Source organism: Lipotes vexillifer, unplaced genomic scaffold (genome assembly GCF_000442215.2).
Source record: "Lipotes vexillifer unplaced genomic scaffold, Lipotes_vexillifer_v1.1 scaffold628, whole genome shotgun sequence".
NCBI classification, from domain to species: domain Eukaryota; kingdom Metazoa; phylum Chordata; class Mammalia; order Artiodactyla; family Lipotidae; genus Lipotes; species Lipotes vexillifer.
In genome coordinates this window covers 414,041-440,058 of record NW_006779395.1, presented here as the reverse complement: position 1 = coordinate 440,058, position 26,018 = coordinate 414,041, and the positions used below count along the sequence as shown (strand labels likewise).

At 39.7% G+C, this 26,018-nt stretch overlaps 1 protein-coding gene across 1 annotated transcript in view; it reads left to right on the top strand.

Moving 5' to 3' along the window:
• USP6NL (USP6 N-terminal like) overlaps window positions 1-26,018 on the top strand; it is a 68,274-nt gene that overhangs the window by 8,401 nt on the left and 33,855 nt on the right. Inside the window, exons 4-5 of the mRNA XM_007452572.1 lie at window positions 8,485-8,524; window positions 19,525-19,605. Coding sequence (XP_007452634.1) covers window positions 8,485-8,524; window positions 19,525-19,605 — 121 coding nt within the window. The remainder of the gene's footprint in view (window positions 1-8,484; window positions 8,525-19,524; window positions 19,606-26,018) is intronic.

The following is a 26,018-nucleotide window of genomic DNA, read 5'->3' as shown; positions in this document are numbered from 1 at the left end:
TTTAGCAGAAGTGGAAATCAGTAACAACTTATATTTCAAAAATAATTATAAAACATTTTATTTTATGTAAATGCATTTTAAAAATAATTAGCAGTTCGAACTTTAGTATCGTGCAGCCTGAAAATGAGCAATGAAAAGAAATGCCACTGATCTTCCTTATGGTGGGAAATGTGTTCGTGTTATTGCTTCTGAGAATTAATTCCATTTATCCTGAGTATGTTACGTAAGGAGTCGAGAGAGGTCTAGAGCACTATAAAGTAAAGTAGTTAAAGTGATTTTGACTCTTAAAAACATCCTGAAATGATGTGAATTTGCCTGTTTGGTTCTGGCTTTGTTTAGTTAGAGTCCCATGGACTGGAGACTTTTCTGCATCTCTGTAGTTTGTATGGTTCCATACAATTTAGTGATTAACCTACTACTTATTCACATTTATCCTTTCCCAGTCTCATTTATTTTAAAGAGGAAGAAGCCAGGGATTTTTATTTTGTGATATATGATTAAATTTTGAAGGAGGAATACAATTTCTTAGGGAGTTCATAGCAGTAACTTTATAGTACTCAGAACTTCTTTTTCCTTTCTGTTCATTTTTCTTGCATTTAGAAAGTATTTTGTTGTATCTTGTTTTTCTCAGGGTGACACAAGCAAACAAACAGAAACAGTTCTGAGAGTTAGAATGTATGCTCTTCTTCTGGCTTTGCTGGTTTCAGTTAGCTATTTCATGCCTTATCTGTGAAACAGAAATCATTAATTGCTCTACATACTTAGGGGTACTTGAAGCTTTGAAGAAATAAAATGATAGAATACTACATACAGGTCTAGACAAACGTAAGGTGTCATTATGCTACCTAATGATATCAGCATATCTGAAATGTTCTCCTGCCTAGTTCTAATTAGAAGACTTTGAATTTCAGCAGACCAACAGAGCAGTGTGTAACTGTGATGAAAATACTGTCCCTAAGGGAAACCCCCACTTCGGCTTTTTTTTTTTTTTTTTTTAAGTAAATCAAACTTGGCCACAAATGTGACAGGAAATGATTTTACATTTGTGTGGGTTAATGTGCAGATCTGAGGTATGTGAATGCTGTTTGGAAAGACACTTTGAGCATTTAGCACTGTCAAGATCAGTGGGTCCCAAAATCTCCTGCACATTAGAATTAGTTGGAAAATGTTTGTTTGTTTGTTTGTTTGTTCGTTTAAATAGATATCTGGGTTGTATCCCAGATTCTGATTCAGAAGGTAGGGTACAACTCAGCTGATTTTGACCTCCCCAAGTGTTTGTGATGGGCGCGAACCACTACAAAGGATGTTTTTATCATAAAATGGTCTAATATAGGACAAAATACGTATGAAAAATCCGTGCATTCCAGAAGGGTCTAGGAATTAGCTAAATTCTCTTTTCTCATTGCTTGAAACAACTAGGTTCAGGCCCAAGAGCCTAGCCTGTGTCTACTGTCTAAAAATCACACTCATTTACTCCATGTTTCTTTTTACCTCTGTGCTGAGGTCCATTTGGCTCTAGTGGGAAAAAAAGCTGGTCAGTGATTTACCTTAATAATATTAGCTAATATTTATTGAGCACTCACTGTGTGCCAGGCACTGTTCTAAGCCCTTAACATGGATTATTCCTCTCAAAACTTCTTTGGGGTAGGTACTCTTTTTGTCTTTTTTTAGATGAAACTGAAGCACAAAGAGATCAAGCAACTTGCCCAGGTTGCACTCGCAGTAAGGTTGGGGAACTGACCGTGGCAGCCTCAGGGCAGAGCCTGAGTTCTGACCTTCTGCATTCTGTTGCCTCTGTAGTTTTAATAAGAGAAACATCGAAGAAGCTCTTCGAAATGCCTAGAAAGAAAATTAAAGGGGGAAAGAAGAGTGCCTAAGGAAAGGGATCTGTTTGAAATGATCCCACTGGTGAGCTCACCGGTCTTTGAAAACGAAGCCCAACCAGTCCTCATACTGCCCCCCTAAATTTTTTATTAACTCCATGGTGCAATCCTAAAGCAGGCAGCACAAATAGAAATAATGAAGCATAGAAATGGATCTTAGTGTAACGTTAGGCTTTATTGAATTTCACCAAAGGCATTGATTTTTGTTACAGTGCTTCATTTCAGTGAGACACTTTCTCCCAAGGTTGCTGCTGGGGTTTTTTGCGCATTGAATAAAGTCACCTGGCCTAGGCATTTAGACGTTGCTCCCTGTCACACCTTGATCAAGAGCGTTTCTCTGTGCTGTCTTAGTTCTTTGTAATTTCTGATTGGTTCTGTGATAAACATGCGTTTTAAGTGTCAAGGTCAATAAAATGGTACAAAGTAACTTTGCAGCCTTCTCTGAAGGCTGCTGACTTCATATCTAATTACAGTTTTTGTAACTTAAATTACTTGTTATGTGAAGAAGGATGACAGTAATTAACAAATACAGTATAGGACTAACTTGGTTTTATAACAGATTTCACAATAAATATAAAAACTGATGCCAAACCAGCCTGGTGTGATGCTGGAACAGGGTCGTCTTTGTTTAGTACGCAGAAATGGGGAGCTGTCCCTAGCTGCATGCCTGTGGTGGACTTGTATCTGGAGAATGGAGAAATCGAGCTTATTTAAGAACTTAGGGAACTTTCAGTATTTGAACTTTCAACACTTTTTTCAAAAATAGTCACTGTCAGTCTGCTCGACAAAGAATGCTTGGTATTTGGATAATCATAGATAATGCTTTTAGGCCACAAGTTATTAATAGAAGAATTAGAAGGAAATTGTTTCAAAAATAAAGATAAAATTAATACCAAGCTTCAGATTTTCAACTGCTTATCAAAGTGTGTATATTTATAAAATTTAGCACATTGTCTGTAGTTTAATGTGACTATATAAATATTTATAAGCCGGAATAATGGTGTTTTTGTTTTTAAAGAATATCTGTTTTAATGACAAGGCCTTGAGAACTCTTTCTACCCATCCAATAATTTTGACTAGAGTAAATCTAAAGTTAGGCAAAATTTGCCACAAAATCAGAAATAAAATTTAGTCAGTATATTGAATAACTGATTTTCACAAGTTAACTTTTATGTTTCCAAATGAAAGTTTATCTCATAGTTACAGAAATACTCCATTTGAGCTATTGAGAAATTACAAGCACATACACTCTATTAGTAATTCTTTTAAGCTTAATAGCAGATAAAAGAAAATAGATCCAGGTAAGGTCCCTGTGTTTCCAGTGATGACTATGTTGTTGTTTTTACTTTGTGTATTTCTACAAGGCGTAACTTCTTGCTATCAGCTTGGTGTTTTCTTTAAGCAGTCTCCTCTTTCCATTAGACGACAAACCTTCGTTTTCTAAAGCAGGGGTGAGAAAACATTTTCTGTAAAGAGGCAGATATTAAGTACTTTTTGGCTTTGTGGACCATATGGTTTTTCTTACAGCTATTCAACTCTACCATGGTAGCCTGAAAACAACCATAGACAATATATAAATGAGCATGGTGGTGTTCCAGTAAAACTTCATTTACAGAAACAGACCGATGGTCAGATTTCATTCAGGGGCTGTAGTTTGCTGATCTAAAGGAACACTGCAGTCACCCAGATTTTGGTCTTCCCTTTCTTCTACTTGGAGGATATTTAGGTGTCAAGGTAAGGATACATACATGAATGCAGGCATGCATTCATCCTTCCCTTCATACATTCATTCAGCAACATTAGTACACTCCTGCAGCATGCCAGCCATGGTGCCTGAGGCTGCCATAGTGTTTTACTTGTGGATCTATACATTGTGTATAGCTCTTGATAAGGCACAGTTCCCTGTTTTCTGGCTGTGAAAACAGAAACAGACCGATGGTCAGATTTCATTCAGGGGCTGTAGTTTGCTGATCTAAAGGAACACTGCAGTCACCCAGATTTTGGTCTTCCCTTTCTTCTACTTGGAGGATATTTAGGTGTCAAGGTAAGGATACATACATGAATGCAGGCATGCATTCATCCTTCCCTTCATACATTCATTCAGCAACATTAGTACACTCCTGCAGCATGCCAGCCATGGTGCCTGAGGCTGCCATAGTGTTTTACTTGTGGATCTATACATTGTGTATAGCTCTTGATAAGGCACAGTTCCCTGTTTTCTCTTTGGAAGGCTGTGAAAGAGTGTATGCCAGCACAGAGACTAGAAGAGGAAAAGTTCTTTGGAGATCAGTGTTGAGCACATAGCAGATTTTGTATGAAAGATTTTAGAAATGGAGCAATAATGCAAGAAAATTCATGAATGGATCACATTCTATCTATGAGATCTTAAGACTTTATAAAATTCAACATCCATTCAGGATAAAAACTCATAACAAAATGAGTATGGAGTGAATGTACCTCAGCATAATACAGGCTACCTGACAAGCTTGCAGCTAACATCATATTCAGTGATGAAAAACTGAAAGCTTTTCCTCTAAGATGAGGAACAAGACAAGGGTTCCCACTCTCACCACTTTTATTGAACATAATATTGGAAGTCCTAGCCAGAGCAATTAGGCAAGAAAAAGAAATAAAACACATCTAAATTGGAAGGAAAGAAGTAAAACCACCTCCATTTGCAGATGATATGTCTGTCTATATAGTCTCTGAAGACTCCACTAAATGTTGGAACTAATAAACGGATTCAGTAAAGTAGGATATACAATCAGCATACAAAAACCAGTTGTATGTCTATACCCTGGTAACAAACTATCAGAAAGAAATTAAGAAAACAGTCTCATTTACAATTGCATCAAAAAGAGTAAAATACCTAGGAATCAAGTTAACCAAGGAGGTGAAAGACCTGTACACTGAAAACTGTAAGACATTGATGAAATATAAGTAGACACAAATAAATGGAAGGATATTCCATGCTCATGGATTGGAAGAATTAATACTGTTAAAATGTCCATACTGCCCAAAGCAATCTACAGATTTAATGCAGTTTTCATCAAAATTCTAGTGGCATGTTTCCCAGAAATAGAACAGTCAATTATAAAATTTGTGTGGAACCACAGAAGCCCCGGGATAGCCACAGCAATCTGGAGAAAGAAGAACAAAGCTGGAGGCATCATGCTTCCTGATTTCAAACTCTATTACAAGTTACAGTAATCAAAACAGTATGGTACTGACATGAAAACAGACACATAGATCTGTTAGAGTCCATGTATATGTGGTCAGTTAATTTATAACAAAGGAACCAAGAATATACAAAGGGGAAAGGACAGTCTCTTCAGTAAATGGTGTTGGGAAAACTGGACAGCTACATGCAAAAGAATGAAATTGGACCAGTATGTTATACGATACCCCAAAATCAACTCAAAATGGATTAAAGACTTGAACATAAGATCTGAAACCATGAAACTCCTAGAAGAAAAAGTGGGTGGTAACCTCCTTGTCATTGGTCTTGGTGATGAGTTTTTGGATTTGACACCAAAAGCAAAGGCAACAAAAGTAAAAACAAACACAAACAAACAACAAGTGGGACTACATCAAGCTAAAAAGTTTCTGCATAGCAAAGGAAACCATGAAGAAAATGAAAAGGCAGCCTACTGAATGGGAGAAAAGATTTGCAAATCATATATCTGATAAGGTAGGGGTCCCCAACCCCCAGTCTGTGGACTGGTACCAGTCTGTGGCCGGTTAGTAACCGGGCCACACAGCAGGAGGTGAGTGGCAGGCGAGTGAGCAAAGCTTCATCTGCTGCTCCCCATCGCTTGCATTATCACCTGAACCAATCCCCCCACCACCGTCCGTGAAAAATTGTCTTTGACGAAACTGGTCCCTGGTGCCAAAAAGGTTGGGGACCGCTGTGATAAGGGATTAATATCCAAAATATACAAAGAACTTATACAACTCTAGCCAAACAAACCCTCTAAACAATCCAATAAAAAAAAATGGGCAGAGGATCTGAATAGGTATTTTTCTAAAGAAGATGGCCAACAGGTACATGAAAATGTGTTCAGTATCACTAATCATCAGGCAAATGCAAATCAAAACCACAGTGAGATATCACCTTGTTCCCGTTAGAATGAATATCATCAAAAAGACAAGAAATAACAAGTTTTGCAAGGATGTGGAGAAAAGGGGACCCTTGTACACTGTTGGTGGGAACGTAAATTGGTATAGCCACTATGGAAAATAGTATGGAGGTTCCTCAAAAAATCAAAAATAGAACTACTGTCTGATCTAGCAATTTCAATTCTGGGTATGTATCTGAAGGAAATGAAAACACTAACTCAAAAAGGTATCTGTACCCACCATGTTCATTGCAGCATTATTCTCAATAGCCAAGACATGAAACAACCTGAGCATCCATCAACGGATGAATGGATATGTGGTGAATATATTCAGTGGAATATTATTCAGCCATAGAAAAGAAGGAAATTCTGCCATTAGTAACAACATGGGTGGACCTTAAAGGCATTATACTAAGTGAAATAAGTCAGGGAAAGACAAATGCTGTATGATGTCACTTACATGTGAAATGTAAAAAAAGAAAAACCCAAACTCTTACATATAGAGAACATACTGGTGGTTGCCAGAGGCGGGGGGAGGACCTGCCTGGCACAGACTGTGTTGCCTGAGCAGATGATTCGCACCATTCCACAGACGTGTGCAAAACTTGGTTCTGATTCAGTGTTGAGAACAGGCACAGTTAGGTCTGTTAGTCTTGTTTAGTGAATAGGAGGACACTGAAGAGCTTGTCCTGTGGTGGCAGCCAGAGTTGGCACTTCATTTGCAGTTAGGAATGTTCAGTGTTCAGTGTTAGGTCAGGATCTGCTCACATCAGCTGCACAGAAGGTTGCTCTTGCCCAGGGCAGCCCAGCCCGCTCACCCCAGAAATACCATTGTTGGTGCACACAGAGGTTGCCAGATGTTCTTATTCTTTCAAGATATCCTTGCTGACCTCATCACCTAGCCAAGTACATTCCAGTAGTGTTGACAGGCCTTCTTCTGCCAGTAAATGAAGAATGGATGGGTGCCATTCATGCATCACTGGTAATTCATGCATTACTAGTAATCAGGATTACAAATCAGCAGGGAAAGTTAGACTAAGAGCCTAACAAAAGCTATTTTAAAAAAAAAAAGGTGAGTAGGCACTTCAAAAAAAATAAACTTATATTTAATCCTCAGGTATTCTTTTTCTTGAGAATTGGTTTCTTAGCCTGTTTTTCATATACTCTTGCACAATCTGAAGATAGATACTTATCTAAGTTTGAACCCACTGGGTTAGATAGTGCTGAACATCTCTGTATTAGGATAAGTGATGGTGTCTGAGTGAAAATGTTAGTTTTCTTATCTGTGAAATGAGGGGGTTGGACTATCTCTCTGAGATCCCTTTTGGCTCTTACACCTATTGGTCAGTTTCATTGCTGTAGCTTCACGCTTCACCTAAGGACTCACTCTCCAGAGTAGCAAAAGAGTGCTTTTGAAAACGTTGGACTCTTGAATACTAACATATTGTACTCTTAAAAGAGTTATTATCTGGTGTCAATAGAAACTAACGGAAGAATATGGATAGTTCTTGTCAAAACATCAGTACTACTGATAGAGCAACTCAAAGTACATAGCACTGTTTACAGATAGTACATTGTTTTCATATTACTGACAATTAATTCAAGAGTCTCAGAATGTTTTATATTGGAGGTGGTATCACAAAATTACTGTATCAGAGAAATGGATTTGATCTTTTATTATATTTACATTTTAAAAAATTATTCCAAGTTTCGACAAATGAAGCTTTCCTTATTTACAGAATAAAAGTTGAAGTTTTCTTTTTAATTCATAAATCCATGGGAGGCAGCTTTATTTCCTTATACTAATTTTTTTGAACAATCATTTGTTACAGGCTATAGTTGAAGACAGAAAGTGGAGGTGATGGTCTAGGGTAAAGGTTGGCAAACTATGGCCTTATAGGCCAAATCCAGCTCACCACCTATTTTTGTAAACGTTTTATGGGAACAAAACCACACTCTATTTACATGCTGTCAGTATCTGCTTTCACAGTACGACATCAAAGTTGAGCATTATGAAAAACACTGTGTGGCCCACAAAGCCTAAAATATTTACTATTCAATATTGACCTTTGCAGGAAAAGGTTGTTGACTCCTGGACTAGAGCAGTGTTGTCCAGTAGAACTTTCTGCAGTGGTGCAAGTGTTCTCACTGTATCTGCACTGTTCAGTATGGTAGCTGAACCATGGCTAATGAGGCTCATAACTGAAATTTTAATTTTATTTCATTTTAATTTACATTTAAAATTAAACAGCCACCTGTGACAGGAGATGACTGGATTGGACAGAGTGTGTCTAGAGATTTGAAAACGGGACGTGGTTACAGAATAGCTCATTGTTTTATGTTAAATTCGGTGGAATGGAAGCTTACATAGCTCTTGAGATGATAAATAAATGGTTGTACATGATGTTTACCTACAGGTTTATAATTTTTTAAAAGTTTGCTCTGGTTTAAACTATTTCACATCCACTGTTTTTCCTCTGCAGCGAAGAGGAGCTCCCATATCATAACGCAGCTATGGAACGGGTAAGTCCAGCTCTGCGTTTGTTTACAGTTACCGGGGAATTACGTTCATCAGAGGGATAAAACCTGCCACCTTTGTGATTGTGAGTGCCGTGTTATATGTCAGTGCTGTAGTCATCGTTAGAATTTGACCCTCATGTTTCTTACTGTAAGAAAGTAATTAAATTAATGGTGAAATAATTTTAGATTTTATGGAACTTCTGATAGGTACTTGGAAAAAAGGAGAGGTAGGCGTTAGCAGAGAGTACATTGTGGATGGGTAGTTCTCCATTGAGGATGCCTCAGGACTCGGGCCTGGTGAGAGCACAGAGCTTGGGAGCAGCGAGAACCTGGGCCCCTAAGGTGTAAAAGTTTCACGGGTGCCTCTCAAGCACCTAAAGCCGTGGTCCAGACCAGCAGCTCTTTGGAACACAACTGTGCCATGAGCTTTTAATCACATTTTCCACAGACAACAACAAAAAGAGTTTGCTGTAGTCAAATAAGTACATGTGCATTTTAAAGACTTAGAAGTCTTACATATAGTAAACTCATCAGTTTTTTGTAACTCAGTGGTTCCCCTTTCTTCATTGCACTTGGCTGGGGAGCTGACTCCGTAGCTGGGTGTGCATGAGAACCAGCGACTGAATGTTGCTTAGAGCCTCCCTCCCCCTCTCCATTGTTTTATGTACCTAAAAGTGAATTGTAGAATTTATGAATTGAGAGGGAGGCTATTGATCGGGGGGATTATTCTCAGTTTGTTTATGTTTGATGGGGGAAGGAGGCTGGGTTTCAGACAATGGAGGTAAAATTGGAATTGGAATTTGAAAAATACTTTAGAAAATCTTTCTAAAATAAAAAATTTCCTGAAAATTAGAACTGTAACATAACTCTGGATAAAAAGTGCCATTTTACATATACCATGTAGAGAGCCCTATAGGTACTTCCTGCGGCTAAATTCTCTTGTGACTGCCTGATTCTGTGTCATAACCTCGATGTTTGGGCAAAGCAATTTCTTTCTCTTAATAAAGCTGTATTACTGCTTAGCAACTATATATCATGCACAGGTCTAGAATCGAGGCCATAGTCTGGAACATCAGGATCGAATACGGCATAGTTTCTGCTCTGAGAGGCTGGCTGTTCATCCAGTGACTAGAGGCAGGTCATGTGAGACAGTAGTGGGAAACGATAGTGGCTTTCAGGGGCATGGTGTTTGCAGCATGCCCTGGCAGTGGTGCTGGTGGAGAAGGCGGGCCCCTGCGGCCCAGGGATGCAGGAGAAGGAAGTGACGGCTCTTGCTACCAGTTCTGCCCCTGGTGAACTTCTAACAGACCACTTGGAAGTGGGCACGCAGGGATTTGCTTGTGTCCACGCTCTGGCCATTCTCTCTCTGTTAGTGCCCTGACTTGGTTAATCCGTGGACCCTCTGGATCCCACAGCTGTTACGTCTTCATTCCCCTCTCTTCCCAGCTCAGCTCTGCCACAGGCTGGGACCGCCCCCTCCCCCCTCCTGCCCACTTCTCCTGGGCTGAGCTTTGTGCCTCTACAGCGCCTGCACCTGAGTGGCTCCGTGCAACTGCGAAAAGACTCCCAAGTGGAATGACTGGTTTTACTTTACATCCATGATCACAAACCTCAGCTGGATGTTTATGCTGCCTGGACATTATACCGTTCCCTCCTAGTGAATTTCTGCTCCCATTTTAACTAGTGCAGCTTTCTATTCCCTCTCAAACCTCCAGTACCTCCTTCTCTGGCCTTGCCCAGCCGATGTGCTTGCTTCGTGTTTCTCATTTCTTATCTCTGCACTGTCACACCAAGTAGTCAGTTCCCAGTGACCCACCCGCGCATGTGATGTGGTTGCTTAGCCTCTCACTCTCACACGTTCCCACTTCTTGGCCTTCAGAACCCCCTACTCTCCGCATATTCTTCTTTCCTCACTGGCTGCTCTTTCTCCATTTCCTCCACTTGTTCCTTCTCGTCTCATGACTTTATCCTGAGCCCATGGCTCAGGCCTGGAACTTCCTTTCCTGTCTGGGTCTCCTCCTCGGTCATCTCATCTAGTCTTTTGGCTTTAAACGCCAACCCCCAGACTGTGTGTGCATTTCAGCGTCTAGACTTAGTGTCTGGCTTACTCCATACACTCAGATGTCTAAAAAATGTCCAAACTGGGGTTTCTGTTATTCTCTTCAAATCCATCTGTGAACAAGCTTCCCATCTCAACCAGTGGGAACGCCACCCTTCCAGGTTTCAGTCTAAAAACTTCTGAGTTGTGTTTGACCACCCCCACACCTCATGTGTCAGCTCGGCCTTCAGTGTGTGTCCAGAGTCTGATGACTTCTCAGCATCCCCGCTTCTGCTGCCTGGTCTGCTGGAACCTCTCTTCTGGGGCTTCCAGCTCCTTTCTTCTGCTAGTGTCCCCTGTCTGTTCACCACAAGAGCTGGAATGATCCTGTTAAAATAAGAGAGAGCATGCCACTCTTGATGGGAACATCCTGCCTGCTCTCCAGCTTATCCACAGTAAAAGGGAAGGTCCTTAGAATGATCTCAGAGCCCCGTGTGACTGGTTTCCGTGAGTCTCTCCTCTCCTGCTCCCGTCTCTTGCTCACCCACCGGCCTCCTCAGTGTACCCCGACCAGCCCACCATGTTCCCTCTTTCAGGCTTTTGCCTGGCTGCCTGCTCTCCTGGGGAGCCCCTCCTCCTACCCCCAAGAGCTGCAGGGCGCGGTCCCTCATCTCCTCCAGGTATTTACTGTATGACACCACCTTCGGAATAAGACCCTCCCTGGCATCTGAGATCTTACGTTGGGAACTCCCTACCCCCCTGCATGTCAACTATCCCCCTCCGTCCTTTGTTTCTCTCTTTGGTACTCACACTGTTTCACTTACTCAGTATTTTACTTATATCTTTATCTGTTTCCTCACTAGGATGTAATCTCTAGGAGGGGGATTTCATCTGCTTTGTTCACTGTTGTATCCCCAGAACCTAGAGCAGGGCACATAGTACGTGCTTAATAAATGGTGGCTGAGTGAACGACCAGGTGAACATAAAGACTGTGTTATGTCATTAAACATGCGAATTTAAAGGTTGACGGAGCTTGTCCTTTCAAATGTTGACAGTGTGCTTTATTTGAGAAATGAGGGAGAGAAGAGTTGGAAGGTACCTTATCCATATTTGGCAGAATAAAAATCTGGCAACCCACTGTTGACTTTTCTCTCCAATGCCACCTCTCTTCCCCTTTCAAAACGAATTCCTGGTCCAGAAAATTCAGACATGTGGGAACCAGTAGTGTAGATGATTCAAGAAATGTGACAGTGAAGGAAAGAAGAAATATGAGACAAAACCTAGTTGGAGAACGCATGCTTGAGGGAGGTTGTTTGTTTTTAATTTTTTTTTTTAAGAGATTTGCCTGTACAGTAAAAGACCTCTTATCCAATGCAATTAAAGTTATAATTAATGGATTGTTTGCTCTAAACAGTTTAATATAATAGGGAATCACTATGAAATGATACGCACACCTTAATAATTTAATGTAAGACATAGTTTTATATTCCCTTGTCAGGCTTTTACTGGGAGCAGGGGTTCTGAGGCTGCTGACTGAGACTCCGTCCTACCCTTGTCCATAAACTGCACTCATATTGTGTGGCCCAATTGGTTTCTTTAAAGTAGAATGAGAACTTTAGACACATGCAAAGCAGTCTGAGGCTGGAAACTTTTTAGTTTATCAGGATTTCCCCCAATTTTTCTAGTTTCAGTTTAGTTCATATGTTCTTCAGTGATTGCCTAGTCCTAATGGCCAAGGTCTGCCATTTCTAGGAAGTAATAAAAAATTCTACATATTCATATGCGGCATTTAATAAAATCAGTGGAAATGATAGCCTTGTGGAAGCGTACAAGTGTTCATCAGTCTTCACGAAGCACCCACTTGCAACGTGTACTTCCTGCCTGCCGTTCGGGAAGACTTGTACACTGATGCATAGTCAGGTCATCGGGGCTTTTGTTCCAGCTTTGCCAGTGTATTCTTTTTACATAAGGTAATTCTCTGTTTAAAATAGGGTGTAGAAGGCAGTCCCTCATAAGAGGATTGGTGTTGGTATTTGCAGACTGCTTTGGATTCCCCCTGACAGTACTGAAACAAATAAACAAACACACTTATTATATTTACTCTGCAGAGAACACTATTAATAATGGATTATATTGTTTCTTTGAGCTTACTGATGTTTTTAATGAGGAAAGGATATGTAAAGCTATGAATTTTCATGGATTCAGCTACTCCTTTTTGCAGTGCAGTATTTTGCATGGCTTAACAGAATATTGGAGCCTTTTCAGATCTTTAAAAATTATATTTTAATTTTACGAGGTGTGAAATCTTGCTCAAAATACATGACTTTTCAATATCATTATTCTATCAAAACACGACTCTTTGCTTCTTACACTCCTTATCCTCTCCTGACCTCTGCTGGTGAGGTCTAGTTGTGCATGACTTGGGTCAGCTTTATCCTCCAGTCACACATCCTAATATTCAAAAAAACATCTGAAGACTTGAACTTCAGTAAAGTTCTAAAACTTCTTATTCTAGAAGAGAAGGCTATTTAATATCCATCCATGCACTGTGTATATGGGTAGCCTTGACTGTCTAGCTTATAAATCATGTTACTAGTGGGAGGAGCATTGGACCCAATGCAAGGCAACTTCAGTTGTTAAATACTTCCTATTCAACTGGTCCTGTATAGGATTAAGGTGTAGTCTCAGATCACTAGAGGTTGAGTCATCTCAACAAAGAAGATATTGGTCCCATTTTTAATCGTTATACCCTCCTTACCCCAATAGGAGGGGCCAGTCCTGATTCAGAGGGGATGTGAATTTAAGATGATCAGGTATCAGATTGCAAACTTCAAATGGAAGTTTAGTCCTTTCCTGAAAACAGCTCCTAGGGAAGAGTATACAACACCGTACCATTTCCTAATCAGTGGAGGTAATGGAGAGATAACAAAGGGAATATAGGATGGAGATTAAGACCTCTGCATCATTTTCCTTTTGATATATGTTGTTCTGACATTCTCAGGGGAGAAGAATTTTCTTATACTAGGGTCTCCTATATGATTTTACAGATTTCAGTGATGAGCACATCTAGTACCCAGATCTTAGTTTTGGAATACCATTCCCCATTAAAAAGAACCACTGTTTTTTTTAAAGAAATGGATGATCTAGGTCTAGGATAGAAAAAATTACAAAGTGAGCCTGAATTATATTGTGCCAGATCGGTCATGTCTAAAGGATCTGCCTGAAGAGGGGAAATCTCCAAGCAGATAAGAGGCAGTCTATCCAAATTTGGGGCAATTTGAGCTTCAAAAAGAATAATGATGATAATAATAATGGATTATAACACATTGAATAAAATAGTCCTTTATACCTTAGTGATATTAAAAATGGGGAGGGACTTGAAAGGAAAAACTGTTTAGTAGAAAAATATCAGTTAATAATATAGACAGAATCATAAGGGAAAAAAAATCCACCATACCATTTTACCACCATCAGAATCAGAATTGACTCAGAGATTATAGTGGATGAGAAGACCACTGAGTAGAGCTGTTAAGGAACAGGATGTCCATACTATCTCAAAGTGCACCACCCACATTACTTATCAGTTACACAAAGGAATTTCTCTATTAGTTAGTGGAGAAATTGGGCAAATACCACTTAACCAAGGGATCAAAAGTTGTATCATTGATAATGGTACAAATCAGCATGATCTGTCACTGGATGTGATGCTATAAAAAGGACACAAAATCACCTGTGTAATTGTCCCACCAAAATCTAGGGGAAACAGGCAAAGCCAGATAGTGTGGACTAGACTCTTCAAAAGTCAACATCATGAAAGACAAAGGCCAGGGGACTGTTCTAGAGCAAAGGGAACTTAAGAGATGTGCCAGTAAAGGCAATCCAGGGTTGGATTCTGAATTCCCCTCCCCAACCCACCTAAAGAAAAAACAGCTTTAAAGAATGATTTTGGGACAAGTGGGGAGTTTGGTATATGGACCATTTATTACCAAATAACGGACCAATTTTAAATTTCTTGAAAGGGTGTAATAGTTGTACTGTGATCATGTAGGATAATGTGTCTTGTTCTTAGGTGTTACATACTTGAAGTATTTGGAGTGTTCACGACGTCTGAGATTTTCTAATAGATCAGCGCCCCCCACTCCCCTGCAAAAAAAAGCCCTAATATAAATAGATTAAATCTGGCAAAATGTTAATAATTGATGGATTTTGGTGAAGCATATATAAGTATATGGTGCATTGGTCTTCCACTTTTCTATAGGCTTGAAATATTTCAATAAAAATTGGGAGAAGTAAGATGTCAGTGTATAAAGGCAACAGAGTTATTTAATATCAGCTTTGTATAGATTCCTAACATCAGTAGTTTCACATTTTAGCAGCACTTTGAAAAGCGTTGCCAACATGATGGAATGATTCATATCTTTATTATGCTACCTTAGAGATACTATTGTACTTATGTTTACTTCTGTATTATAGTGATCGAACTGCTATCAAAAGTACTTAGGATTTTGGTCGGTCTAGTCATATTCATTCTCCTTCCCACCCCTCTACTTCCAGGACCACAAAATGCTATTACAGAATTACTTCATAGTATTGTTTGCTTGTCTCTCCTGATGTAAATTATGTTTAAAAACGTTTATTTAACTTTTCTTATACACCAGTCACCGTTTTAGGTGATGAAATTAAAAGAAGAGTATATGATATGGTTCCTGTACTCAAGAAGTTAATCCTTTAATAATAATAATAATAAATATTTGGGCATTTAGACCAACTAGAACACAAGTGGTGTTAGGTGCTATAACAATAATCATAATAATTCTCATTTTATAGGTAAGGAAACTAAGATACAGAAAGATTACGTAACTTGTCCCAAATGAAACAGATAAGAAGGGGCAGAACTCAGGCCAACTGAGTCCTTAGTCCATGCCATGAAATGCTGAAGAAACAGTTTATTTTGGCTGGAGGATGGAGGAATTTGGAAAAGGTTTTGAACCTTTGACATTTGACTGGGTCTTGAGAGGATGCATAGGGTTTTGCCAGATGATGGAGAGGAAGAGCATCACAGGCAGATGAAAAGCAAACACTGGTCAGAGAGGCATGAGAATACATTGTGTGTTGGGAATGACAAATAGTTCAAGGTGGCCAGATCATAAAAGTAGCAGGGAAAAAAAAAAAAGTAGCAGGAAGTGAAACTAGGTGAGTTTGGGCCATATTGTGAAGGGCCAACCGTGTAGAGATATGAAATTTATTTGTAGCTATTGAAAGATTTTAAGCTGGGACTCACTTTTTAAAGGTCACAGCAGCGTGGAGGCTGGCTTGAAGCCATCCAGGGCTACCTGTGAGGAGTTACTGCCCTCATCTAGTGATGAGGATTGACAGAAAAAGGGCAGAGGATGTGATGGAAACAGAAGTGAATGGGACCAGCAGAGTGTAGGTTGGGTGTGGAAAGAAGATACAAGGAAGACGGAAGACAACCTAAGCTTCTAGGTTGATTGACTTAGTGGGTGGTGATGCTCTTAATTCATAGTAGGAAAGGGAGGGGTAATTAGCAGCATGTTTAGGGAAATCGTTTTGGGTGTGCTGAGTTTGAAGTATCTGCTGAACTTCTGGGTGAGATTCTAACTTGCTGTTATATTCTAGTCTGTTTTGGTGTTACTGAGTCCATGGCAAGATGATGTTCCTTAGCCTATTTTTCTAGAGCATTTAAGTTTACATTTGTCACATGTGTTTTCAGTTACTTCTTACCTCAGAATAAATTCTGGAGTTGTTAAGCTATAGGATGTTTGCTGATAAAGTATATTGTATCCATTTATTATAGATTCATGAGTGCATGCAAGTCTGGTGTAGTTGATCGGGTAGAGTTATGGAGTTAACACTTAAACCTGATTGAACTACTGATGTGTAATTTTAAAATCCTACAGCCTGGGAGCTTTACCGAAGTGTATTTTTTTCCTTTTTTTTTTTTGCTGTAGGGGAAAGAAATGTATACTTAATGGTTCTGAAAATTGTGTGCGTCTCTTTTATCCTTGCATATGAGAATGTGTAGCATTTAAAATTATATATATATATGATGAGCATTAGAATACAAAATGTGCCTTTAAAGAAAAGAATAGCTATTTCTTAAAGTGATTTATTGACAATTTAATAGTCATAAGAATGAAAGATAGCAAAAGACCTCCTAGATCTCAGCAGGGTTTTTCCTGGCAAAGTGTATGTTATTGTACTCTTGGATGGGCTTGAATTATTTGGTGTTTTCCTGTTGGTGGAGAAAGGGATTATGCTTTGAAGAAGTCAGGGGGGGAAGTGCAGAAGAATAAGAAAGTACCAAATGGCATCTTAGGTCAATCTTAATTTTTCACAGCTTGGCCTTCTCTAAAGTAACATTTAGCAGAAACATTAATTAGATTTCAGAGCCCCACTGAGTTTTAAAATTAAATGTATTTCTGGAACCATCTGTAAGATTTTATTACTAATAATATAATGAAGAATATGCTTAATCTTTTGAAAAATGAGAATCATAACAGTGTCTTTTGCTCACAAGTGATCATCTTTGGTTATGAAAAAAACATCAAAATTTTTAAGAGTAAAGAAGTAATTAAAGAGTTTTAAGGATTTGCCTAAAAATAAAATTTCATAAAAGTATTCTGATTGGTGAGAATCTTTTCCTAAATTCAGGACTTTCTTTGGGATTTTATGCTTCTTTTGAATCTAAAAATATCGATGGTGGGCCTATGCCATCTGCCTGTTTGAGGCTGGATTGAAGACCGTCGATGAGGAGCTATTCCTTCCATCCAGGAACTGTGATCCTCAACGAGAGCAGGGACATGATGGAGGCAATAGCGTAGGATATGGCGGCCTAGAGCGCAGGTCCTGGGGCCACGCTGCCTGGCCTCGAACTCACCAGATGCAGGAACTTGGAAAAGTTGATTAGACCCTTTGTGCCTCTGTTTCCTTATTTGTAAAATGGGGGTGATTGGGCTTCGCTGATGGTGCAGTGGTTGAGAGTCTGCCTGCCGATGCAGAGGACATGGGTTCGTGCCCCGGTCCGGGAAGATCCCACGTGCTGCAGAGCGGCTGGGCCCGTGAGCCATGGCCGCTGAGCCTGCGCGTTCGGAGCCTGTGCTCCGCAACGAGAGAGGCCACAACAGTGAGAGGCCCACGTTCTGCAAAAAAAAAAATGGGGGTAATTATACCTACCTCATAAGGGTGTAACGAGCATACTGTTTTTTGTTTTTTTTTTTTTTTGCGGTACGCGGGCCTCTCACTGCTGTGGCCTCTCCCATTGTGGAGCACAGGCTCCGGATGCGCAGGCCCAGCGGCCACGGCCCACGGGCCCAGCCGTTCCGCGGCACACAGGATCCCCCAGGACCAGGGCACGAACCCATGTCCCCTGCATCGGCAGGTGGACTCTCAACCACTGCGCCACCAGGGAAGCCCACGAGCATACATTTTTGAGCATAAAATGTATCTTCAGAACCATTTTCTTTCCTGTGTAGTCTTCCATTTCATTTACTTTTTAGATGCACTTAATACACTTAGGCCTTCTGAAAAGACAATGCTGGGATCGAGGAGAATTAACAAAACAGCAGAATCTCAGCTCACTCATAAGAAAGAATTCTGTTAAGTTTTGTTCTCATGAAAAGGTCATCATTAGTAGTGGACCCTGCCAGGCTCTGTTCCAGGCAGTGGGGAAGCAGCGAACATCTCGGCCTTCGTAGATGGAGTAGTCAGCGGGGAGGAGGTTAGGTGTGCAGCAGCGAGGGGCCTCCTAGGCTGAGCCCCCAGAGGAGAGGACTTGCTCACCTGGTCATGGGCACAGGGGTCACCCAGACTTCTTGGCTGAAGAGGGTGTTTTTTCCTGCCTGAAAGGACAGAGTACAAATGGATTTTCTGAGGGCAGCTGGGCTCCTAAAGTAAAGGGACAGAGGGCTGTGCACACCCAGTTTTTTCTAAATGTACGAATCAAGTAAGTCACTCTACCACCATAGGAGTGAATAAGAGATTGGAGAGCCCACCCGAGTACTTAGGAAAAATGCCCCTTCTCCTTGAAACCAAAGAAGTGCGGAAGAAGCCTTTTCTCTACCACCTTCCCCGTTCTCAGCTTTGCCCCAAATCTTAATTTAGTGTGACGGCCAAGACCCCCGCCTGTGTGTTCAGCCTGAGCTCCGGATGGTTCCTTTTTTACCCCCTACACTGCTGCATTGTCGAAGAAGTACATCTGTCCATGCTTCTCGGAATGTTCTTTCCCATGTTGCACTTGATAAAAACCCTAACCCTCTTCCAGTCCTTCATTTATACTCACCTCCTCTGACGCCCCTGGGTGGGTTCGACTGCTCCCTCCACAGGACTTGAGTCACCGTCTCTGCCTCTAGTTCACAACACTGCATATTCCATGTCGGGTACCCTTAGCAGGCAGTGAACTTGCCTTGGGGCAGCGACTATTACTTATTTTTGTACAGTTTTTCACTAACGTAGTGCTAGTTATATGAAGATCTCCCCCCCAGTAATACCCACTTCTCCTTTACAAAACCACCTTTGTCACCGAAAGCATTAAGATGCCAGAAATCGGTAAAATGTGAAAGAAGAGAATGGAATTTTGAAGCTGTGTTTTTGATGCTTCATAAAAATATTTCAGACTGTTTTAAAATTTCCTTTTGGCTTAAATTTGTAGAGTACCCAGCATTTTCAGTGATTAAAATGTTAGAAAATTTAAGTGATCCCTTTCTCTTTACCTGTCCCAATGGAGCATCTCCTACGTGTCTTAACGTCGGCGAGGGGATACTGTTGACACAAATGTCATCAATTATACAACTTTTAAAAAAAGTTAGTTAGGATATTTGCTGTCCAATATAGCATAACTTTTTTAGTAGTCCTTTTTCAGCAGCATTTTCCTTGGCATTTTTTTGTAATTTGTAAGTAAAAGAAGCCTGAAACAAACAGTAACAATGAATTTCAATTTTATTTTTAGCAAAAGCACCTGGAAATTGAAAGAACTACTAAATGGCTGAAAATGCTAAAAGGATGGGAAAAATACAAGAACACTGAAAAGGTAATTAAAAATGTTACTTCCTTATGAAACTATACAAATTCAATGTGGATTTTCCCAGTAAAAGTTCCTCTTTAATTATAAGAGTACTAAGTTCATATTCTTAAAAAAATTTAAAGTGTAATTTAATTGAGTGGAATGCCTCAAATTAGGAGTCTTTGTGCTGTCACAGAATAGCCAGTTCAGATGGGTTGCAGGAATTGAGAGGATGTGGCAGACAGTCCAGAGGTCAGCTGGCTTTCGGGGATGATTGAATTCCGCCGCTTGGTTATGTTGCCTATGATTTCGTTTCTTTCCGTCTCTCTTCTCTGCCTACTTCAGTGTTGGCTCCCTGCTGAGCTTGGCTTCCCTTTGGGATCAGGATTATTGCCGCGTTCGTATCCGCATGTCTCCCTGCCCAGAAGGAGAGAGGCCTGGCCTCTGAAAGCTTTCCATGAAGCAGGAGCGTCTCCTTGTCCTAAAGCTTCTAGCAGACCACCCTCGCACCCCGCCCTAGATCTTTTTACCCCGCATTGACTCTGTGCTGTTTTGAATCAATTTGTAAAAATGCATACATCTATTAATATTCCTACTAATCTAATCAGTAGGAATTCCTACTAATTCCTACTATTCTTCCTTAAATGTTGGGAAGCTGTGAAGTTCCTAGTGGTATAAGTTTTCCAAAATTCTAACTCTTGCTTGAAAGGGTAGATGTTATCAGGGGCAAAAATACTGTCAGGTATTTTCCTTAAAGTGGCTTACTTCATTTATTTTTGAGAAGAATGTCTGCTAAGTACCCAGTGTCAACAACCACGATTGGCTGGTCAGTCGTTCTTTCAAGTAATGACGGTGTCCGTGACCAAGGCAGTTGGTTCAGATCGTGATTCATACAATTTCATAAATGCTCTTTCTTGAGGCCGACACTCTGCTCTGTGTGTGTTCCACCTCATCACTCAGAATATTAATAAGACGTGTGTGTATTCAGGATTCAGACTGAATGAAATTAATAGTTTCTACTGCTTCGTCAAGGGCATTTCTAAGCGAACTGACCTCTTTTTTAAACTGTGAGGAAAGAATGCAGTGACTGCCAGCACAGTGCTTCCTCTGCCTCAGTTTGTGCTGAGGTGCCAGGGGCTTCACCACCATGGCTTTTCTGCTCCCAGTGCCAAAGTCAGCATAGCGAAAGAGGCAAATAATGGTTTAGTATCATTACAAAAATAGTCTTGACCTCAGCCCATGCCTTGAGAACTGCTGACATCTAAGCCTCGGTTTCCTCATCTATAAAGTGGAGATAACAATACCCATTTCAAAGAGATGAAGATTTAATGATTTCATGCGTATAAAGCACTTGGCATTGCACCTCGCATATAGTAAGCATTCAGTAGGGTTGACTACTGCTATCAGTTTTTTGAAAGAAGGTTGGGCAGTAAAAAATATTTAAAGGGAAAAAAGAAATCTTCCATAATCCTACAGCAAAACACTGAGCTAACTGTTAGGATTTTTGTCTGTTTCCTCACACTTTTTTTCCATGCATTATATATTTTTTCCTTTTTACATAGATATAAATTGTTGTGTGTCAGCCTTTACCAACAAGAATTCCAGGGAGCAGCAGTTCCTTGGGGTCTAACGGGTACTACACAAAAGCATTGTTGCCTAATGGTTAAGCAATAGACTATCCTAGGTTCAATCCCTAGCTCTGCCACATTACTAGTAGTATGACCTGGAGGAAGGTATGTAACCTTTTTCTGCCTTAGTTTACTTGTCTGTAAAATGGGGGTAATCACAATACCTCCTTCACAGAGTCGTTTTGAGGATTAAATAAGTTAATTCATGTAAAGCACAAAAAATAGTGGCTGATACTTAATATGCAGTCAGTAAGTGTTGCTTATTATTACATGAGAAAGGGGCTCTCTGGTTAAATAAAGTTGGGATAAAGCTGAACCGAGGTAAGCAGGTTTCTTTACTACAGGATGCCTCATCATCTTTAATATTATAACATGGTAGAAATTTTCAAGAGGGACCTTAAATTGCATGACACTTATTCAGCCATGAAAATCTTTTTGTCATGGGGTATCTCACAGGAATAACGTCACTCTTCTTTTTGAGCATCCTAAATATCCCTATTTAAATTCCATTAGACTCTTACTATTTTATTTTCATCAGGAGTAAGTTCATTTCTGGGTTGCTGATTTCATTAAGACGCTTCAAGAAGAATCCATTCAGAGTAGGATGTTGGTCATGACCCCTGTGCTCTTGTTTACAGACTGGCCTAAAACTGACAGCTGCTTCACCTGACATCTTTGTGGAAAGGTCTCTCAAGTGCTAATTACAGGATCAGTTTTGATGCGTTGCACCTACACTTTCGTCTCAGCTTCAGTTCAATAAAATATTTGTAGAATTGTATGGCTTTATACATATGTCTGAAAGTATATAAGCCTCTGTAAAAATGAGCATTCTACTAGGCTGTTAAGCTCACAGCAACTCTGGCTAATGTACTTCCCAGTAAGAGGGATTTTAGTAGAGCTCTTCCTTTCATGAATAATTTTAAAGTATTTTCCCACAGCTATAATGCTAGAATTATTTGATGATATATATGGTCCAATCTGGTATGAGGTAGAATGTACCTTCCAAAAGAATGCTGCTCTCAGTTCATACCCAGTTTTAAATTGCATTGAAGTTAAAAAGTAGTATATATTTTTCTTCTCTTCCAAAGGGGGATATAAGTTTTCTCTCAACAGACTCCTTACTTATGTAGTAGTGGTACAAAGAAATATCTAAAAATATCTTGAAATAAAAATATATAGCTCTGATAAGAATATTTGGATTTTTAGAATATAAGATTCAATGAAAAATAGTTGCCATTACGGTTGCCTGTGTTTTCACAGTGACTGTCCCCTAGGTACAGTCATAGTGTATTTTTAAAATACAATCTATTAAATGAAGAGATGAAGTTATCTCTGCTAAGTAGAGGCCATTCTGATTTACCTAGCCATTATATAATTGTGTCTAAGCTCTGTCACAGCAGAGTTCCTACTACAGATACACATTTTTTTTCTGGTTAAATAACTGAATGGACCTTTGTTCGTCAGGTAACTAACAGACTCATATTAGCCAACATTTGATTGTACTGATGTGAAAATGGAGGCACGACGTTTAGAAATAAATTTCTCAAGGCCATTATTAGTGACAAGCAAGAGATGCTACGTCCAGGTGTACCATCTGTTTTGCTAACTCTCCCTTTCGGTGTTTGTCAGTAAAAGGCCGGAAGGAAATAGAAAGTGGTTGTAAGAGGCATTGGGGCCTTGTGGATTCTAAAGCTTTCAGATCCAGACTCAGGAGACGTGGGCCTACTTGGAGACAGAGACGAAGGGACCAACGGAGCAGGGACGACTGAAGGAAATGAAGGCAATGAAGAGCACAGGCAGCTCAGAGAGTAAACTTTTGTCTCCTGGAGTTCACTTGCAGTTTTGAAAGTCCCACCAAACCAAGCCAAACTTGCTGGACTGAAAAGTTTACTCACTCGCAGCCATGCTGACGTGCACTGCACATTTATCACTATTTTGAAACCAGTAAGGTTAGAAAGACGTGTTGAAAACATTAGGTCAGTTGATGGAAAAAAAATTTTTTTTTCTTTTTAGTTGATGGATTTTTAAATGTATCTGTGTGACTGAAATAGACCACTTGATTTTATTGGCAAGTGAACAGAGATCATACCCATAAAATAAAATTGTAACAGAATTTTAAAGGTAGTACTTTTCAAATTGGAATATTAAAATATTAAAATCCAACATATAAAAGTTCTTTATATATCATGATTGTTCAGACTATGATCTATGAATTCTGACTACTTGAATTTCATTTCTTCTTCCACAGTGTATTAGTTGTGTGACTTTGAGCTTATTACTAAACCTTTCTACACCTAATTTTCTCATCTGTAAAATGGACATGATAAGCATTGTACCTACCTCTTGAATGTAAAAATACTGCGAGGAATACTTTGATCTAGAAACATATCTCGGCTCCTAATAAATAATCATAAAATGTTAGTTAGTGTAACTGGTGTTATTAACATTGCTATTACTGTTTGATTTATCACTATCTTTACCCTCGTCCCCACCCTCATTTCTCCTTCCTGGAAAATTCCTGTATATCCTTCCTGTTGAGTTTGTTGTCATCCTCTCTAAAGGAAATCTTTCCTTACTCTCTCCTGCAGAACTCACCCCCCTTCCTCCATTATAGTATCTCTGGTATAGTCTTGGGATGAGAGCCCCGGTGTTGGACCAATAAAGAAGTGACCACCACAGCAGATTCACTGCCCCTGCCCCCAACACCTTTATCCCTGAACTGTTTCTGGTTCCCCTTAGAATCTCGTGTCTATTCTGTAAGGGCCAGCTGCCCCCTGAAATCACTCCCCCAGATTAGACAGCGTGGTGCCTGCCATTGTCCCATTACCACCCGGGCCCACCTCTGGTGGGGGTGATGTCTCTATCACAACTTGCCCCTCAGGGTGTGATGCTCAGCTCTGATAGGAATTATCATATGTGACCTTATTACAAAGGATTATGTTTATAATTACATGATTCTATGATTATCTTCCCCACTACACTGTGAACTCCACAGAACTTTTTCAAGTTTGTATCCATAGTACCTAGTAAGCATTGGCCACAAAGCAGAAAGTCGTTACAGTTTCTGTTTACAATGAATGAACGAATGCTGTTCACTTTCGAGTTGGGATGACCAGCTGTCCCCTTCTACTGATAAATTCTACTACTTTAATAAAGCTGTGATCTCTAAGGGGCAGTGTGATTTGGCAGAAATATCCTGAAGCAGGAGCAGGAAGATGGAATTCTTGGCCTAGGGAGGCCACTTCTTTGTCCCTTGATTTCCTTCCTTTTAAACTGGAGTAGCACCTGCCCTGCCAACATTACAGAGCTGTCCTAGAAAGCGTGAGATGCTGCTTTGTCGATTGAAAGATTCTCAACAAGTGAAAACTGTACTACTGTTCTGGAGAATAATCAGATTTTATTATAATTGTTGTGCTTTGATATGATTCCTACTTTGTTTTACAAAATTTCCAGAATTTCTAGAACAGTTGAAAACTTGTGAGGAAAGACCTGTAACCACAGTGTCAGTCTGTCATATAACAGTAGAAGTATTTAAAAAATAGTAACTATAATTTAAAATGCTTATTTTAAGATCTCATAATTTGATTCTCTTTCTACTGTATCTTACTTTGTATACATGTTTCATTTCATTACCTTGCACAGCTTGAATCCAGATACATCCCTTTTTATATTCCTTTTGGGTTTTGAGTATAATTTTATTTTATTTTACAAGTTTATAATTTTATTTTTAATGCTTTCTGCTCTTCAAGTTCATTAATATTTTCCATTCCATGTATTTTAGTAAGTCCGGTTGAGCAGGACAGTAGATATACTACATAACACTGTGGTTTTAGAAAGATGGTCTTTGCTTTTTATAAAATATAAAATCAGTATCTTCTACTAACTGGTAACATCTTCTGTGTGTCTTTGGGCAAGTTACTGAATCTTTTTGTGATCCACTGTCGTCATTTGTAAACTTGGGGTAATAATATCTCATAGAATTATTAATATCATTGAATGAGACAACATATGTAAATAGTTTTAAATAGTTTCCTGTACATAATAAATGCTCAGTAAAAGTTGGTTTTAACTGTTACTGTTGATGATGATAATGACAGTGCATCAGAGTTTCTTTTTGAGCCTTTTCTAGACATGCCTCATTTTTCGTTTTATCCCTGGAATAACACTAGGACCATTAATTTTTTATTTCTACCTGAAATCTTTCTATTATTTCTTCTTCATTGAATCATGGCAATTTAATGTTTTGTTTTTCTAAATGTAGATTTAACTTTAGGATAAACACTGAACGGTAATTTATGTACAGTTGTTGAATACAGAATTGAATGAAAGCAGTAAATAATGTCCAAAACCTTTGTAAGTGATACAGTATAAGAAATGCATGTGGTTCCTGTCTTACTCATTGAAAAACATCCATCTAATGGACATTCAGGTCCATCAAAGTTTATCTGTTTACCTGCCATCATGTTTTACTTGACTATCAAAATTTCACTTTTCACATTTGCAGTAATTCCCACATTCTGGTATTCATATTAATTGGTTTCAGTTTAACATCCTTACTCTAGAAATTCAGGAGATAATTTGAAGTTACTTTTAGTGGATGACATTCCTTTAAAAAGTTAAGTTTAGGGGCTTCCCTGGTGGCGCAGTGGTTGAGAGTCCGCCTGCTGATGCAGGGGACCCAGGTTGGTGACCCGGTCCGGGAAGGTCCCACATGCCGCGGAGCGGCTGGGCCCGTGAGCCGTGGCCGCTGAGCCTGCGCGTCCTCCGCAACGGGAGAGGCCACAACAGTGAGAGGCCCGTGTACCGCAAAAA